This window comes from Carassius carassius, chromosome 23 (assembly GCF_963082965.1).
Source record: "Carassius carassius chromosome 23, fCarCar2.1, whole genome shotgun sequence".
Taxonomy (NCBI): Eukaryota; Metazoa; Chordata; class Actinopteri; order Cypriniformes; family Cyprinidae; genus Carassius; species Carassius carassius.
In genome coordinates this window covers 15,207,432-15,226,149 of record NC_081777.1, presented here as the reverse complement: position 1 = coordinate 15,226,149, position 18,718 = coordinate 15,207,432, and the positions used below count along the sequence as shown (strand labels likewise).

Here is an 18,718-nt window from a genome sequence, read left to right as displayed (position 1 = left end):
CTGTTGCCGAAACCGAACAATGTACAAGAATCCCTGAGCTAGACGCATCCAAAGCCGTATCTAGAGCCCTAACATTCTTACTGTCCTCAATTAAAGTTTGGATGCGTGTCTCTAATTCTGAAATCTTCTCTGTCAGCCTAACTATTTTCCTGCATTTATCACATGTGAATCCCTCATCTGCGACAGAGATAGATAAACTGTACATGTGTCAAGAGGTGCAAATAACAATAGCAGGAGAAGCCATTACTCACCGTGCTTGATGAAATATTCTTACTGCAGTTGTTTGATGAACTTGTGAAAAACTGGAGCGAGAGAGAGGAGAGGAGAAAAGAAAACAGCGATAGGTTCGAATGAAAACGCTAATGACAAGCTAACGAGTGCTAACGCTTTGCAGGTGTACTGCACTCACCGATATAAAATAAAAGTGAACGATCAAAGTTAATCTGGTAAGATTGATCGATAATATCAGAAATATGGTCTGAATTAAGTTATATTTTATCAGTTTAAAAAACAGAGAGTGATAGTAAGATAAAGATTCTAGAGAAAAAATAAAATAAAACAGCTACACGGAGCTACGATTAGCTACAGAAAGCTAACAGGAAGTAGAGAAAACCATTATGTGGAAAATAATGTCTGTATTTTTTTTTTTTTTTTTTTACCTTAAACCGCATAAACACATTGCATTATACCAAATACACAATATAATGTTCTTTTTAGCAATGTCATATGACCCCTTTAAACAAGCCCAGTCTGGAATGTCCACACTTCACTGAACTTGTGTAATCAAATCAATGGGAAATCATCAGAGTGGCAGATAGAAAGCAAATGCTCTGAAAATGGAAGAAGTTTGAAGGGATTAGAAAAAATACATGCCATAAAAGTTCTGAGAGAAGCCTACATTTTCAACACAGCATTGAGGATGAGGTCACGGATACAAAATACTGTATGTAACTGCTCACAAGTATGAGACTAAATAAAAAAAAAAAAAAAGTTAAATAAGAGACAAGATAAAAAAAAAAAATTGCATAATGATGAAAAATGTCATGTTGTATCACATTTTTGTTGTGTTATGTTTGAATAAATTGCAGAAGAACAATAATAAAGAAATAAAACATTTTCCAACTAACTTTACTAGACTGGCATGGTTTAGTTCAGATTAGTATATGTTTTATTTATTTGTTTTGTTTTCCATTGCAAATATGAACATATGACTGGCTGTTTATTTAATTTTATTTTTTATTATTATTTTTAACCAATGTGAAAAATCCATCAACATTTTTATGCACAATACAGACAATATGGAAAAGAAGCTAAAAAGGATAAATCCATGGTAACTATACTGTGAATGTTCATTATTATTTTAATATATCATATTAAAGAACACTGGCAAAATAAAAACTAAATTAAATTACTAAGCTAAATAAAATAACCAACCAAATAAAAAGTACAATTTAAAAAAATACAGTAAAAAGGGTTTGCTTTAAATATGGTATGAATTTGTAATACTTATTTAATGTAATTTTTATGAAATAATATTATAGCCATTTATATTTGGCCAATTTATATTTTAGAATAATTTTTTTTTCTCCTGTGATGGCAAACAGCAGAAATTACTCCAGTTTAGAGTGTCACATGATAAAAACATGTAAAACAAGGGCAGAATGCCGTAACTCAATTTGAGCGTTCCAAACAACGTGAAAGAGTGGTAACTGTGTTATATGGTGTTCTGTCTTGGTTGCTCTGGAGATTTTTGAAGTTACGGTTGAGACGACCCATTATTTTCTCAGAAAACAATGAAATTGACTCAAGAGACTTATATACATGATAAAAGATCTCTTGAATGTCAAAAAATATCAATAACTTATTTTCAACGTTAAAGCCTTTTCCTTTGCACGGCAGTATAGTGGTCCTCTAAAATTCAGGAAGAGTAAGGTTATATATTCAGCTGTAGGCATACTCTATTATTTGCTTTAGTATACTTTCAGCTAAATTTCAATTATAGGCCTCTTAACTGCCCATTAACTGCTTTCTCTTTCTTTCTTTCTTTCTTTCTTTCTTTCTTTCTTTCTTTCTTTCTTTCTTTTAACAAAGGTTTAAAACATTGTGAAGGGGTTTCAGGGGTTCAGTGACTGTGGTTGTATGACCCTGGGCCATGCTTGTGGGAGACAAAAAGTAGCTACCTTAGTGAAGTGTTACTATCTGTCTATTAAAAACATCACCAGTGTCATTGTGATCTGGGCGGATACATGAAAGAGGTTTGTTCTTATTATGCAGTGGTTAAACAAAGGCTGAAGCAGCAGCTGTTTGGTGGGCAGAGATTATAGAGAGTTGGGGGACAAAATGTTCTCTGTAGAGCAAAACAGGGGTCAGAATCTTTCCTGCTTTAGCCGATAGAAATGCACAAGCCAGGATTGTGATAATAAGCAAAGCGTGGTTACTGCAGGACACTATTATTGTATGCCTGTGAATGTGTGTGAGAATACAAATCGCTTGCCTTTTAGTGTGCTTGCTCAGCGTTTGTCCCTCCGAAGTAGAACAGCACGCTCAGTACAAGCACACGGTCAGGACATTCTGTTAACTTCTTTGCAGTTCTTCAATGTGTTTATTCATTGTTTGAACGTACAGTCCCCTCTTCTGATTTATTTCTTTTATTATTATTTATATAAAAACTTTTTTTTTTAAACTGCTTAAAAAAAACACCTCCATCTAAAATCTGCTGGTGTTGCTCATCAAAAGTGATATTTTAGAAGATTGATTGACTGATTAATGTTTTCAATAATTTTTTTTCCGTCAGTTTTTTGTAAAATCTAAAGGAAAGCTGTAATGATTATGCCTGTCTACATCTAGACTTGCTTTTTACTGCTAGTATTTGTGATTATTACTGTTTCTGAAGGCAAGCTGGATTTCCCCCTTGTGCCTTTAATCTTATCAAGCTCTGTTTTTGGGCTGAGTCTGACATCCTCATTCCTTAAAAGAGCTTAAATGCTCATTTCCATCTCATTACTCAAACACCTGTGACCTCTGACTCCTCCTCACCTGCAGCACAAGTATGAGCCTGCCTAACAAAGCCCACGGCTGAAAATTGGTTTGACTGCTCAATGACTAGACCACTACATTTTTAGAAAATCAAGTGTTAGCCTTAGGCTGAAATGAAAGGTGTTGAACAGCACTTGACCAAATGACCACCTAACAACTAAAGGTAAATTTCCGCGACATAGTCTTTGCTTTATACAAGAATGTCAGGCAGGGGTGGACTGAGTAGAGAACACTGCATGCTGTAAAATAAAAAATGTTTTATGTGATGGTGGTTTTGTACGTGTCACCGCAGTTCTGACTTGAAATGTCTATTAAATGGCACTATAACTCTATTGCTCTGTGATGTTTTATAATAAGATCTGCACTACACCTAAACCTATCAGATAGTATGAACAAAACTAAATGTGAGGTAAAAACGCAGATCACATTCATGCAGGTTTAGCTTGCTTTTTCAATGTCTCATCTTTCAGCTCTTTCATCGTGAGTCATGTTTTTCATGAGATCCGTACCCAAGGATTTCACATTCTAAGTCCAATTCCGAATATGTGTACCATTAAATACATGTATTACAAATACATTTTATATTTATTTTTCACTAGGGAGTAAAAAAATTTATTTTGCATTTAACATCATGAGACAATGGGCATTAGAACAAATAAAGAATGCAATTTATAAAGACGCATTAAAAAAAAAAAATATTGACTGCATATTTATAATGGCATGTTATGTGTTAGTAGCTGTAAAAAATGAAAGACACATTTTCCATGTCAGTCTAGTTAATGTTTACAGAAAAATCAATGGAAAAGCAGTGCGGTGGAATACAAACACATGTTCATATTAGCATTTAGTGTTCTAAATACATTTTCAAAGCTGAACTTTTTAATTTGAGTGCCGCATTTTAGAATGCACCAGACACAATGTAACAGCCAAACATATCTGTCTAAGGCATACTTGCATAGAAAAAACAATGGAAAAGCAGCATGGTAGAATGCAAAAATGCATTCTGGGTTATTCAAACAGAAGCCTTTTTTGGGTGTGTTCCACTGTGATGCTTTTCCTGTGTGCACTGTTGTGCTCTCACATCTCCTGCAGCATCTCACGCATGACACAGTGTTCTAAAAATGTAGTGCTCAAGTTAAAATAAGTTCAACTTTTAATTTGAACTAAGTTTACATTTTTCACGCAAAAACACATTTATGTGATGCTTCACATCATACCTAAGAAAACTCCTTAATCCTAGTAATATCCCAGAAACACACGGCTTTAGTTGAAGCACAGCTTCTGCGTAACCGCTTTTGGTGGTTTGTTTTACCATCGCAAATGAAGACTGATAGAGAGGTTAACAGGTTCGCAAACAGTGAGTCATATCCTACAGGTCCCGACATGCCGACAGACTATTTAGAGGAGCAGGTGGGATTTAGGGATGCAACAGAAAAAGAAAAAAATACACATGTATTTGTGTAAAGCAAGCAACACTATTTATTCTCTCCTGCTGTGGAGTGTGACTAGCGAGTGTTTGTCAAACAGACCTCTCCTGCAGTAAAGTGGATCGGGCTACTCTCAGGTCCTTCATCTCGCCCTCTGCCCGTTCTAGTCTCCGGGCCACCTCCTCCTCTTTCTGTTGCCACGCCAACAGCTGTTCCTGTATGGACTCACATCGTTGTTGACCAGACAACCGGTTCCCCTCCTTCTCCCTCAGGTCTCGGGAAAGCCTTTAGAGGAAAGCGTGAACACACACTGACTCACAACAAATGCAACCATTTACACCCACATGAAAGCTAGATATCTGCACACATCTGCGCACACACAAAATAAATAGCTCTGTTCCAAAACCAAGAGTGCTGCCTCAATGCATACTGCCTACATACACCCTACTCTGCTGAAAAGATCAACATATGTTGCTTTTTTTGATAATTACATGCTGGTTGTCTTAGCAGATTTCTTATTTTCTTAACATTCACAGTCAATTCCAATAGAGTTGGCATTAGTACATGTTGCAATGCAAAAACAAAATGTGAGTACAAACAAATACAGGGTTAACAGTTGTGATGCTTTAATTTTTATGTGGAAACCAATACATGTTTTTCATGATTCTTTAATGAAGAGAAAGTTTAAACAGTATTTAGTAATAATAATAATAATAATAATAATAATAATTACTAACTATAAATAAAGAAGCAGATTAGTAGTTTATTGAGGCAGAAGTTGTAGTTATTGGTTTGTTAATATTGAGAATTGGACCTTAAATTAAACTGTAAGTTAAAGAAGTTTATACACTCAGCATATTTCAATAAACAATAATATACACAATATACAATATTGCCAGTTACTCTCTCTTTTTATACAAGGAAAATAGTTAGAAAATACATAAAAGCTGAATCAACTGAAACTGAATCCATCTCTGAGATTGAAATTAAAGATTCAATGACTGGTTTATTACTTGTGAATTAATCTTTGTTCTGAATTCATTCATTGAAATAAAAAAAATAACATAAAATCAGTGAATTATTCATAAAGATGCTTAGTCACTTATCGCCACTTACTAATGAAACAATTTAACTGCAATCAGAAGTCACTTATTGCTTATAAATGTCAGTGGGGGGGGGGGGGTCCATTGTCTATTGTCAATAGTGTACGAAGCACAGTTCACACATTAATCACTTTCAAACCCAGCAGGTTTGATAATAACACAATGAACAACTTGAACCCAATGCAAAATATGCATGGCGAATAGGGGTGTAACGATTCACTCGTTTTCTCGATGCATCGATTACAAACCTTGTCGATTCATATGCATCGATCTTGAAACATGATTTTTGAATCGCGAATCACCGATCTTGGACAGTAATCGATTCAAAATGCTAAGAATCGAATGAATCCCGATTTCTATAACGATTCAATGCTTTCAAAATGTATACACATTAAATTACTACATGCATGAATTAATGGAGACCTTGAAGAGTGTTCGTGAATCGTGCCTCTTATCTGTCCTTCACGCGCTCCACTGTTTACCGCCTGGGGCTGTCACAGGATTGTGCTCGCGCTCCGTTCTCTCTGACGCAGCTGACGTGTGATCTATAGGACTCGTGTCCAGTAATGCTAACGTGAAGTAGTTTTACTTTTCTGTAGATTGTCAATGGCTCTCTGCATCTTACCGGCGGAGTTACCGGAGCCGTCGACAGCTGTGTTTATTGCATGGACGGAGCAGAAATGTAAGTGTCTAAATCATACGCACAGATCCATTGAATGATAAATGTTCAATGCGGATGAACCGAATATACGAAGGAAACTTTTAAAATTAACCACAGCATTAACAACGACCTTGAAATAAGAGCGCGAGATTTATCTGATAATCAGATGCATGAAAGTAGCGTTTGTTTCATTAGCAAACAGACATCTGGCACGTTTTCTCTCAGAATCATTCGCTGATGGAGAGGAAAAGTTAAATAGAGATGAAGACGTTTTCACACTGAAAGAGAAGCGATCTCGCTCTCATAGACGTGCCAGGCTATATCTGCAGCTAAACGGAATAAAAGCAGAATGAACTGATGAAACTAAAAAAAAAACACAAACAATTTATGAATGATGCAGTGCTAAATGACATTTATTACAGTACAGAAACTATAAAGTATATTTTCTACCTTATTCTGTGCAGAAAATTTAAATAATTGCTAATTAAATGTAGCCTAGTATATAAAACAATCATAAAATTGCCATTAGGAAAAAAATATCGATTACAAATGATTGATTATTGTCCAGCAGTGTATTTGATTTACTACAGCTATTCCTTGTAAAAAAAAAAAATAATAATAATAATAATTATTATTATTATTATATAGGCTACATACATAAAATGATTGTATTTGACATTTCTGAAATCACTTCTGAAATTATGGTTACGCCCCTGGTGTGACAAAATGTTAGCTTATAAATAATAGTCTTTAAGCTCTTTTTTAAAAACTTGGCTTACATACATTTTTACGTATGCCATGTCGCATCATTAAACTAGCATTTAACAATGGACAAAAGGTTTTTTTTTTTTTTTTTCTAACCTATGGTTCTCTAACCATAAATGCTACTGTAATTTGCCCCCTGACTAAGCATTTAAAGAATTTAGTAGAAGCATTTAAATAATCCCGTAAATGCACTTAAAGAATGCAGAATCGAATCGTTATAATCGAATCAAATCGAATTTAATTGTGAATCAAATCGAATTGAATCGTTCTAAATTTGCAAAAATCGTTCTTGAATCGAATCGAATCGCTGCCTTGCCAAAGATTCACAGCCCTAATGGAAAATGTTTTGTTCTCACATAAATTCCAGATTGCATGTATTCTTATTGAAACAGCTGGATTTTGTCTGTAAAGAATCACTGAACAATGGCAAATATGACCATTCCTTTAACATCTTAGCAACCAGGTTGAATTTCAAAAAGTAATTATTTGGGTGGGATACAATGTTAAAACTATAAGTTATTAGCATTTCATAGGAATACTGCCATGGTTCCATTTTTTTCAGTTACTATATTTGGTAGGTGGCGCTGTCATGAAACAGCTAGGGTCCTAGAAATGTGGTTCTAAGATTGTGGAAATGCAGGATTATACCATTTTACCAGTAGGCATTTGGACAATAAGATGAAGGTGAGGTTCAAAGTTCTTCACACTTTGAAAATACTTCCTTTACCTGCTGCAAAAAAAACTTCCTGGAGAAACCGTTCCATTACTATTTCTCTCCCTTTATCTCTCTCTGTCTATCTTTTCCCTGTAGGACAAAAGTAGGAAATTCCCAAACACTGAAGATCTTTTCTGTTAGCCTCCAGCCTCCTCTCCCTGAACTGAGGAAGATACTTTAGGAAAAGGTGTGATAATGGCACACTTCCCATGAGGAACAGTTATTGCTTAAAGATCAGGCATTTCCTTCATAAGACAGAACAGCAGAATATCTCTTTGGGCTCTTCTAAGAAGAACCAGGCAGAGAAAAACAAAAGAGGGTGTTATGGTCTTAAATCTGAGTGTAATGTATTAAACTTCCTAATCATCGGGAAGAAGGAGGCGGGAACCGGCGGACAATCAAAATGAAACTTTAATTACAAAACAAACACAAAACAGCGCACCAGCCCCTCACGGACGACTGGTGCGCGCAAATAAAAACCAAAACACAACTAAAAGCCCAGGCCTGGTCCTCTCTCGTCCTTCACTGTCGTCGCTCTAGTTTTATATCCTTCCATCTCCTCCGTGGGCCTCGAGACCGGTGGGTCGAACAGGTGTAGCTCATCTCCAATCACTCCACCGGCCTCGCTCCCATGTCCCTCGGCCCCGCCCCACTCGTCACATACCCCCATCGCCCCTCGCAGGCCGGGGGGTACTCCAGAGACTGCGCTCTACTCCCCCCCTCCCCCCCTCCCTCCGGGGGGGGGCCGCTCACGGGGACCTGCGGGAACCTGGGGCTAGGACAGGCGAGGCGAGAGAAAAGGAGATGGAAGGAGGAGCGACAGAGACGAGAGAGGGGAGAGAGAAAAAAAAAAAAATCCGGTTCCCAGACGCACCGCTGCTCGGCCCTCCACCAGCTGGGCGATCTCCTCTGCGGTGCCTGGCGGTGGCACTGGACGGCCCTCGGCGGACGGCACGACACTCCTCCGCTGCCCGGTGGACGGCGACGGCTCCTCCGGTTTTGGGCAGCCGGCAGGAGTCCCCCGTTCACTGCTCCTCCCCGTTCCGGCGGATGGCAGCAGGCTCCGGCCACCTGGCGAACGGCGCAGACTCCTCCGCTCCCTCACGGACGGCAGCCGCCCCTCCATATCGCCCGTCCCCGGCAACTCGCTCCAGCCCACCGCCTCGAGCGTCCATGGCGGCACACTCCTCGCCTGCTCGTTGGCACCGCGGATTCACCACAGCGGCGAGGGATCTTCAGCAGCGCGTCCCTCCTTCTCCCGGGCTTCGGCACCACTGTAATGATTAAACTTCCTAATCGTCGGGAAGAAGGAGGCGGGAACCGGCGGACAATCAAACAACATTTTAATAAAGCAAAATAAACACAAAACAGCGCACCAGCCCCTCACGGACGACTGGTGCGCGCAGATAAACATGTGTATGTCTTTTCAAATCACTCCTCCGGCCTCGCTCCCATGTCCCTCGGCCCCGCCCCACTCATCACACTGAGCTAATGCCCTTAAGTCTGACAAAGATAAGCGCCATCCCACAGACACGTTCACATCTGTGTATTTTTTTGTTTGCTTGAATGTTGTGGAGAAAACATTTTCCCAAAGTACACACTGGCTGCTTTGGAATGCCTAAACAATAAATGAAATGCTGAAGCTTAACATATGTTCACTATAAAGTTAAATACAAAATGAAAGCAATGTGGGGAGCGCATGGGTTTCTCTGTGGGCGTTGCAGAGTCGAGAAGTCACTCTTTCATACTGTTATTTTTAAGTATGGAAGAGTGAGAACCGTGGTTAAAGATGTAATTTAACATCAGGATTTAAAATAGATTCAGTCTGATATCTGTCATCAGAATAAATCATTAGGGCCTGTGACATATGAGTCTACTTTGCAGATATTGTGGCTCTTTTGGGATGGGGAAAATTAAAGGAGCTTTGAAAACCGAGATGGGAAGTGTGTGTGTGTATGTGAGGTGCGGAAATTTCTGAAACCCGAAGCCTGTGAGTGGGAAGTGCTTCCATCTGCCATCACAGAGCTTCACACGTAGCTTAAGCCCTGACACATTAAAGAATTTAATATCTATACAAAATCACTCCGTCTGAAGCAGAGCTGTGATACATGGAGAGAGGGGGAGGATGTAAGACCTCAGAGCACAGAACATCACTCACATACGTGCTAATTTCTAAGCTCAAAGGCATTGGTTCCTCTTTCACCTTTCTCTCATCTCTGTCTTCTGTCCTTTACCCTCCTTTTGTTAGCACTAGTCAATTTCCACATACAAGTTACAAAACAGAGCCTGAAACTGACTGCAAACTTCAAACTTTTATTTCCTGATAAATTTATTTACAAAAGCATTTATGTTACAAAATATTCATATTTCAAGTGAATGCTGTTCTTTTGAACTTTTTAATTAACTGTCTTTGTACCCTGTGTGTGTGTGTGTGTGTGTGTGTGTGTGTGTGTGTGTGTGTGTGTGTGTGTGTGTCCACAAAAATGTGAAGCAGTATAATTATTCAGTATTTATAATAAGAAATGTTTAATGTCTTAATAATAAGACATTCTTCTTGAGCACTACATTAGCATATTAGAATGATTTCCGAAGAAAATATCTGAAGGAATAATTTCTGTCTGCTGGAGATTTTGATTTGCCATTATAAATTACATTTTAAAATAAATTAAAGCAGATTTTTTTTTAAATGGTAAAAGCTATTTTAAATGTGTATTTATAAAAATAAATAATAAATAATTCTACTGTATGTTTGAGCAAATAAATGTAGTATTGGATAATATAAGAAATGCTTTTAAAAACTTAAAACGTCTTACCAACCAAACTTTTGAATAATAGTTAATTTTTTTAATGAATGAATGAATGAGGCGTTTATATAGTGCTTTCATTGTGTATGGCTTTACACCTAAAGCACTTTACAATCATATGGACCAAATTAAATAACATTTATAAAAGCATAAGAGGAAAAATTGAGAATCGGTAGGGGCTAACCAAATGAGATTAAACTTCTTAAAGTCTTCTATCCATGCTATAGAAACAGTCCTAATGATGATTGTTTTTTTGTTTTGTTTTTTTTAACATTAATCCCTGAAATGGGAAATGGTATTTGTGGAGTTTGTCAGTGTCTCTTTATGTCTGAGGTCTCTTTGCCCTCTATGAAAAGCTTTCTGGTCTTTTCAACCTTTCTTTATCAGCATGCCATCCTCTCTTCAGACTGGTAAGCAATTGTGACAAACAGCACACAGCACTCCAAACCACATCCAGGAATGCGCATCAATCCACTGAGACTCTTACAGATGACTGACAGACACTAACAAACTCTGTCTCCGCCACACATAAATACACAGACACACACTCACCACACTTACACAGATAAATGCATGAACACACCCTAGTCAAACAAATATACAATAGTTCATGGTTGTGCACAGTTGAGTGGACCATGACATCAATCAAAACACATAAAATGTGACCAAAAGAACTTTCTGGTCCATGTGAGTTGAGTATTTCTGTAAATCTGTGAAACTAGTTTTTTCTCCTCAGAGGAATATTATATTTGCCAGTGTTGCTAAGTCATTGAATCTTTATTAAGTTGGCTTGAGAAAGCCAACTTACTGAAATCCGTCTTAAACTTATTATTAAGTTGGCTTGAAAAAGCCAATTTAATGATCTACTATTTAATCTTATTATTATTCTTCTGGGCCAAATTTTAAACACTATCTCCTCCTAGAGCTTTCAAGCTAGAACCACCAAACTCTTGGTGGGTTTGCTATATCTTTTTAACTGATCCGGCTTATGGTTTTCGTAAACCAGACTACCAAAACCACCTTAAATCCCATAGACTTTCATTGAGGGGGTACAATCTTTTACAAAATAAGACTTATTATGTATAATGTATAATGTATTTAAGCTTTCTACTACCATAGCAAACCTTAAAAACTCTTTACTGAGAATACAGCTAAAACCAGCCTAAGCTGATCAGTTGTTTTAGCTAGTCTCCCAAGCTGGTTTTTAAGTGGTTTTGACCACTCTCACGCTGGTCTTAGCTGGGTTTTAGCTGGTTTTTACTGAATCCACTGGTTTTAGCTGGTTTTGGCCGGATTAGCATAGAAACATGCTAACAACATGCTAGTTACTCACTAATCAGACTAGAAACATGCCTTTAACATGGTTTTAAAGTGGTTTTGGACACTGTCACGCTGGCCTTATGTGGTCTTAGTTGGTTTTAGCTGGTTTTCTTTACTGACTATAATCTGGTTTTAGCTGGTTTAGTATAGAAAAATGTTAATAACATGCTAGTTACTTGTTAATCACACTAGAAACATACTTCTAACATGGTTTTAAAGTAGTTTTGGCCATTGTCACGCTGGTCTTAGCTGGTTTCTATCTGAATCAACTGGTTTTACCTGGATTAGCTTTGAAACATGCTAGTCACTTTACTAATCATGCTAGCAACATACTAGAGACATGCTAGTCATGCTAGCAACATGCTAGTAACTTTGCTAATCATGTTAGCGACATGCTAGTCGCATGCTAATCATGCTAGCAAAAACATAGTCGCATTCTAATGATGCTAAAAACATGCTAGCGACAATGATAGCAACATGCTAATCATGTTAGAAACATGCTAGCAACATGCTAGCAACATGCTAATCATGCTAGAAGCATGCTAGCAACATGCTAATCATGTTAGCAACATGCTAGCAACATGTTAATCATGCTAATCATGCTAGCGACATGCTAGTGACATACTAGCAACATGCTACTCATGCTAAGAACATGCTAGTGATATGCTAGTAACATGCTAATCATGTTAGAAACATGGTAGAAACATGCTAGCAACATGTTAATAATGCTAGCAACATGATAACAACATGATAATCATGCTAGCAACATGCTAGTGACATGCTAGCAACATGCTAAACATGCTAGCAACATGCTAGCAACATGCTAATCATGCTAGAAACATGCTAGCAACATGTTAATCATGCTAGCAACATGCTAGCGACATACTAGCAACATGCTAATCATGCTAGAAACATGCTAATCATGCTAGCGAAATGCTAGCAATATGCTAGTCATGCTAGAAACATGCTAGCAACATGCTAATAATGCTAGTAACATGTTAGCGACCTGCTAGTCACTTGCTAATCATGCTACAAACATGCTAGTGACATGCTAGTCACTTTGCTAATCATGTTACAAAAATGCTAGCAACATGCTAATCATGCCAGAGACATGCTAGCCACATGCTAATCATGCCAGAGACATGCTAGCCACATGCTAATCATGCTAGAAACATGTTAGCAACATGCTCATCAGGCTAAAAACATGCTAGCAACATGCTAATAATGCTTACAAAATGTTAACGACATGCTACCAACATGCTAATAATGCTAGAAACATGCTAGCAACATGCTAATCATGCTTTGAACATGCTAGTGACATGCCAGTCACTTGCTAATCATGCTACAAACATGCTAGCGACATGTTAGTTACTTGCTACTCATGCTAGAAACATGCTAGCAACATGCTAATCATGCTAGAGACATGCTAGCCGCATGCTAATCATGCTAGAAACATGCTGCCTACATGCTAATCATGCCAGCAACATGCTAGTCACATGATAATCATGCTATAAACATGTTAGCAACATACTAGGAACATGCAAATCATGCTAGAAACATGCTAGCAACATACTAGAAACATGCTACCAACATGCTAATCATGCTAACAACTTGCTAATCATGCTAGAGACATGCTATCCGCCTGCTAATCATGTTAGAAACATGCTAGCGACATGCTAATCATGCTACAAACATGCTAGCGACATGTTAATCATGGTAGAAACATGCTAGCAACATGTTAATAATGCTACGAAAAATGCTAGTAACATGCTAGCGACATGTTAGTCACTTGCTAATCACGCTACAAACATGCTAGCGACATGCTAGTCACCTGTTAATCATGCTAGCAAACATGCTAGCAACTTTGTTAATCATGCTAATGACATGGTAGTCACTTGCTTTTAATGTTAGCAATATGTTAATCACTTTCTTTTTTAAACTTCTTAACTTTTCAAACTTTTAAATCTTTTAAACTTTTTAAACTTTTCAAACATTCTAAATTTTTCTAACTTTCTGGCCAGGCTTTTTCAAGCCAACTTAAAGTTTGACGACAAACTTACTATCTAGTTATTATTATTCTTCTGAGCCAAATTTTAAACACTATATCTCCTCCTAGAGCTTTCAAGCTAGAACCACCTAAAGGTCCTTTCACACTGGACGCGATTTTGACGCGTGAATAATTCGCGCGATGGTTTTATTTTTTGATCAGCTGTTTGTGTAATGAGTGCTTTTACACCGAACGCGAATGTGCTGAGGCGAAAAAACGACTTTTATTTTTTTCGATTCAATGTCGATTTTTTTTTACTTTTGAGGCGACAAAAAGGCTTCAGCCAATCACATACAAGGAAACAAAGGTGACGTAACAGCAAAAATGACGGATCTTCTGATTACTTGTGTGTGTGTTCTATGGGCTGATGTTTTTAAGAGGACAGCTCACCTTAAGCAGACTGCCAGACGCTGCTCCGGATCAATTGGTTCCCTGAAGTTTGTGGTTTGTCTCGTCAGATGCGGTGCCACTATCTGAAGGAGCTCCTCGAATTGTCCCACAGACATCCGAAAGTAAGTGCGGAACCGGCCATGATAAAGTTTTAGCTCCTGTACAAGATTGGCATACTCCCCTTCAGACTCTCTGTTCTTTAGGACTGGGTGCACCTAAAATCTTCTTTTCTGTCTTTTAAAGAAAATGAAAAGCTCGTCTTCACTGGATGATGATGTTGAAGTGTCCATTTTCTCAACTGTCGGCGCGAAAGTTTTGGAATGTTGAAGCTCTCTGAACGTCACAGACATCGCAAATTCGCGTCGCGGCTGATGTGAATGGTTTTGACGCGAACTATTCGCACGCGAACTATTCGCTTTTTCAGTTTCGCTTTTTCGTTACGCATCCGGTGTGAAAGGGCCTTTACTCGGGTAAGACCTTCAGACTACTGAGAATACAGCTAAAACCAGCCTAAGATGATCAGTTGTTTTGGCTAGTCTCCCAAGCTGGTTTTTAAGTGGTTTTGACCGCTCTCACGCTGGTCTTAGCTGGGTTTTAGCTGGTTTTTACTGAATCCACTGGTTTTAGCTGGTTTTGGCAGGATTAGCATAGAAACATGCTGACAACATGCTAGTTACTCACTAATCAGACTAGAAACATGCCTTTAACATGGTTTTAAAGTGGTTTTGGCCACTGTTATGCTGGCCTTATGTGGTCTTAGCTGGTTTTAGCTGGTTTTCTTTACTGAATAAACTAGTTTTAGCTGGTTTAGTATAGAAAAATGTTAATAACATGCTAGTTACTTCTTAATCAGACTAGAAACATACTTCCAACATGGTTTAAAGTGGTTTTGGCCACTGTCACGCTGGCCTTATGTGGTCTTAGCTGGTTTTCTTTACTGAATCAACTGGTTTTAGCTGGTTTAGTATAGAAAAATGAATACAACATGCTAGTTACTCACTAATCAGGCTAGAAACATGCTTTTAACATGGTTTTAATGTGGTTTTGGCCACTTTCACCCTGGCCTTAGGTGGTCTTAGCTGGTTTTAGCTGGTTTTCTTTACTGAATCAACTGGCTTTAGCTGGATTAGAATTGAAAAATGTTAACAACATGCTAGTAACTGGCTAATCAGACTAGAAACATACTAACATGGTTTAAAGTGGTTTTGGCCACTGTCACGCTAGCCTTAGCTGGTCTTAGATGGTTTTCTTTACTGAATCAACTGGTTTTAGCTAGATTATCATAGAAACATGTTAACAACATGTTAGTAACTTGATAATCAGACTAGAAACATGCCTTTAACATGGTTTTAAAGTGGTTTTGGCCACTGTTATGCTGGCCTTATGTGGTCTTAGCTGGTTTTAGCTGGTTTTCTTTACTGAATCAACTGGTTTTAGCTAGATTATCATAGAAACATGTTAACAACATGTTAGTGACTTGATAATCAGACTAGAAACATGCCTTTAACATGGTTTTAAAGTGGTTTTGGCCACTGTCACGCTGGCCTTATGTGGTCTTAGCTGGTTTTCTTTACTGAATCAACTGGTTATGCTGGCCTTATGTGGTCTTAACTGGTTTTAGCTGGTTTTCTTTACTGAATAAACTGGTTTTAGCTGGTTTAGTATAGAAAATGTTAATAACAGACTAGAAACATACTTCCAACATGGTTTAAAGTGGTTTTGGCCACTGTCACGCTGGCCTTATGTGGTCTTAGCTGGTTTTCTTTACTGAATCAACTGGTTTTAGCTGGTTTAGTATAGAAAAATCAATACAACATGCTAGTTACTCACTAATCAGGCTAGAAACATGCTTTTAACATGGTTTTAATGTGGTTTTGGCCACTGTCACCCTGGCCTTAGGTGGTCTTAGCTGGTTTTAGCTGGTTTTCTTTACTGAATCAACTGGCTTTAGCTGGATTAGAATTGAAAAATGTTAACAACATGCTAGTAACTGGCTAATCAGACTAGAAACATACTTCTAACATGGTTTGAAGTGGTTTTGGCCACTGTCACGCTAGCCTTAGCTGGTCTTAGCTGGTTTTCTTTACTGAATCAACTGGTTTTAGCTAGATTATCATAGAAACATGTTAACAACATGTTAGTAACTTGATAATCAGGTTAGTAACATGCTTTAAACATGGTTTTAAAGTAGTTTTGGCCACTGTCACGCTGGTCTTAGCTGGTTTCTAACTGAATCAACTGTTTTTACCTGGATTAGCATAGAAACATGCTAGTCACTTTGCTAGTCATGCTAGCAACATGCTAGTCACTTGTTAGTCATGCTAGAAACAGGCTAGTCACTTGCTAATCATGCTAACAAAATACTAGTCACTTTGTTAATCATGCTAACAAAATGCTAGTCACTTTGTTAATCATGATAAAAACATGGTTGAAACATGCTACAGACATGCTAGTCATGCTAACAGCATGCTAATCACTTGCTACTTATGCTAGCTACATGCTACAGACATGCTAATCATGCTAGAAACATGCTAGCAATATGCTAATAATGCTAGCAGCATGCTAGCGACAATGCTAGAAAAATGCTAGAAACATGCTAATCATGCTAGGAACATGCTAGCAGCATGCTAATCATGCTAGGAACAGGCTAGTAACATGCTAGCGACATGCTAATCATGCAACAAACATGCCAGCTACATGCTAGTAACTTGCTAATCATGCTAGAAAAATGCTAGAAACATGCTAGCAACATGCTAATCATGCTAGAGACATGCTAGCCACATGCTAATCATGCTAGAAAAATGCTAACAACGTGCTAATCATGCTAGCAACATGCTAGCGACATGCTAATCATGTTAGAAACATTTTAGCAATATGCTAGTAACATGCTAACGACATGTTAGTCACTTGCTAATCATGCTACAAACATGCTGGCGACATGCTAGTCACTTGCTAATAATGCTAGAAAAATGCTAGATCAGGCTAGAGACATGCTAGTCAAATGCTAATCATGCTAGAAACAGGTTAGCAAATTGCTAATCATGCTAGAGACATGCTAGCCGCATGCTAATCATGATAGAAACATGGTAGCGACATGTTAATCATGATAGAAACATGTTAGCAAAATGCTAATCATGCTAGCGACATGTTAGTCACTTGCTAATCATGCTACAAACATGCTAGTAACATACTAGTAACTTGCTAATCATGCTGGCAACATGCTAGCAACTTTGCTAATCATGCTAATGACATGGTAGTCACTTGCTTTTAATGCTAGCAATATGTTAATCACTTTCTTTTTTAAACTTCTTAACTTTTCAAGCTTTTAAATCTTTTTAAACTTTTCAAACTTTCTAAATTTTTCAAACTTTCTGGCCAGGCTTTTTCAAGCCAACTTAAAGTTTGACCACAAACTTTACTATCTAGTTATTCTTCTTTTTCTGAGACTAAATTTTCTGACTCTAACTCCTTCTAGAGCTTTAACTCTACAGACTCCAAACTCATCTATCTAATATTTCTTATCTATCTATCGATCTATCTACCCTAGCAACATGCTAATAATGTTAGAAACATGCTAATCATGCTAAAATCATGCTAGCAACATGCTAGTTGCATGCTAGTAATGCTAGAAACATGCTAGCAACATGCTAATCATGCTAGAAACAATGCTAGCGACATGCTAACTACATGTTAATCATGCTAGAAACATGCTAGCAACATGTTAGTCGCATGCTAATCATGCTAGAAACATGCTAGCAACATGCTAAAATAATGCTAGCAACATGTTAGTCGCATGCTAGTCATGTTAGAAACATGTTAACAACATGCTAATCATGCTAGAATCATGCTAGTCGCATGCTATTCATGCTAGCAAATGCTAATCATGCTAAAATAATGCTTGCATACATGCTAGTCGCATGCTAGTCATATGCTAGTCATGCTAGAAACATGCTAGCAACATCGTAGTCATGCAAGAAAAATGCTAACAACATGCTAGTCGCATGCTAATCTTGCTAAAAACAAGCTAGCTTCATGCTAATCATGCTAGAAACATGCCAGCAACATGCTAGTCGCATGCTAATCATGCTAGCAACATGCTAGTCGCATGCTAATCATGCTAGAAACATGCTAACAACATGGTAATCATGCTATAATCATGCTAGCAACATGCTAGTCGCATGCTAGTCATGCTAGAAACATGCTAGCAACATGCTAGTCGCATGGTAATCATGCTAGAAACATGATAGCGACATGCTAGCAACATGATAATCATGCTAAAAACATGCTAGCAACATGTTAGTAATGCTAAAATCATGCTAACAACATGCTAGTCGCATGGGAATCATGCTAGAAACATGTTAGCGACATGCTAGCTTCATGCTAATCATGCTATAATCATGTTAACAACATGCTAGTCGTATGCTAATCATGCTAGAAACATGCTAATCAT

At 37.9% G+C, this 18,718-nt stretch overlaps 1 protein-coding gene across 3 annotated transcripts in view; it reads right to left on the bottom strand.

Annotated features, from left to right (window-relative positions):
• The window catches only part of lekr1 (leucine, glutamate and lysine rich 1), a 144,468-nt gene that overhangs the window by 29,898 nt on the left and 95,852 nt on the right, over positions 1-18,718 (bottom strand). For all 3 annotated transcript variants that reach the window (XM_059506260.1, XM_059506259.1, XM_059506261.1), the window contains one exon: positions 4,566-4,748. In XM_059506260.1, coding sequence (XP_059362243.1) covers positions 4,566-4,748 — 183 coding nt within the window. The remainder of the gene's footprint in view (positions 1-4,565; positions 4,749-18,718) is intronic.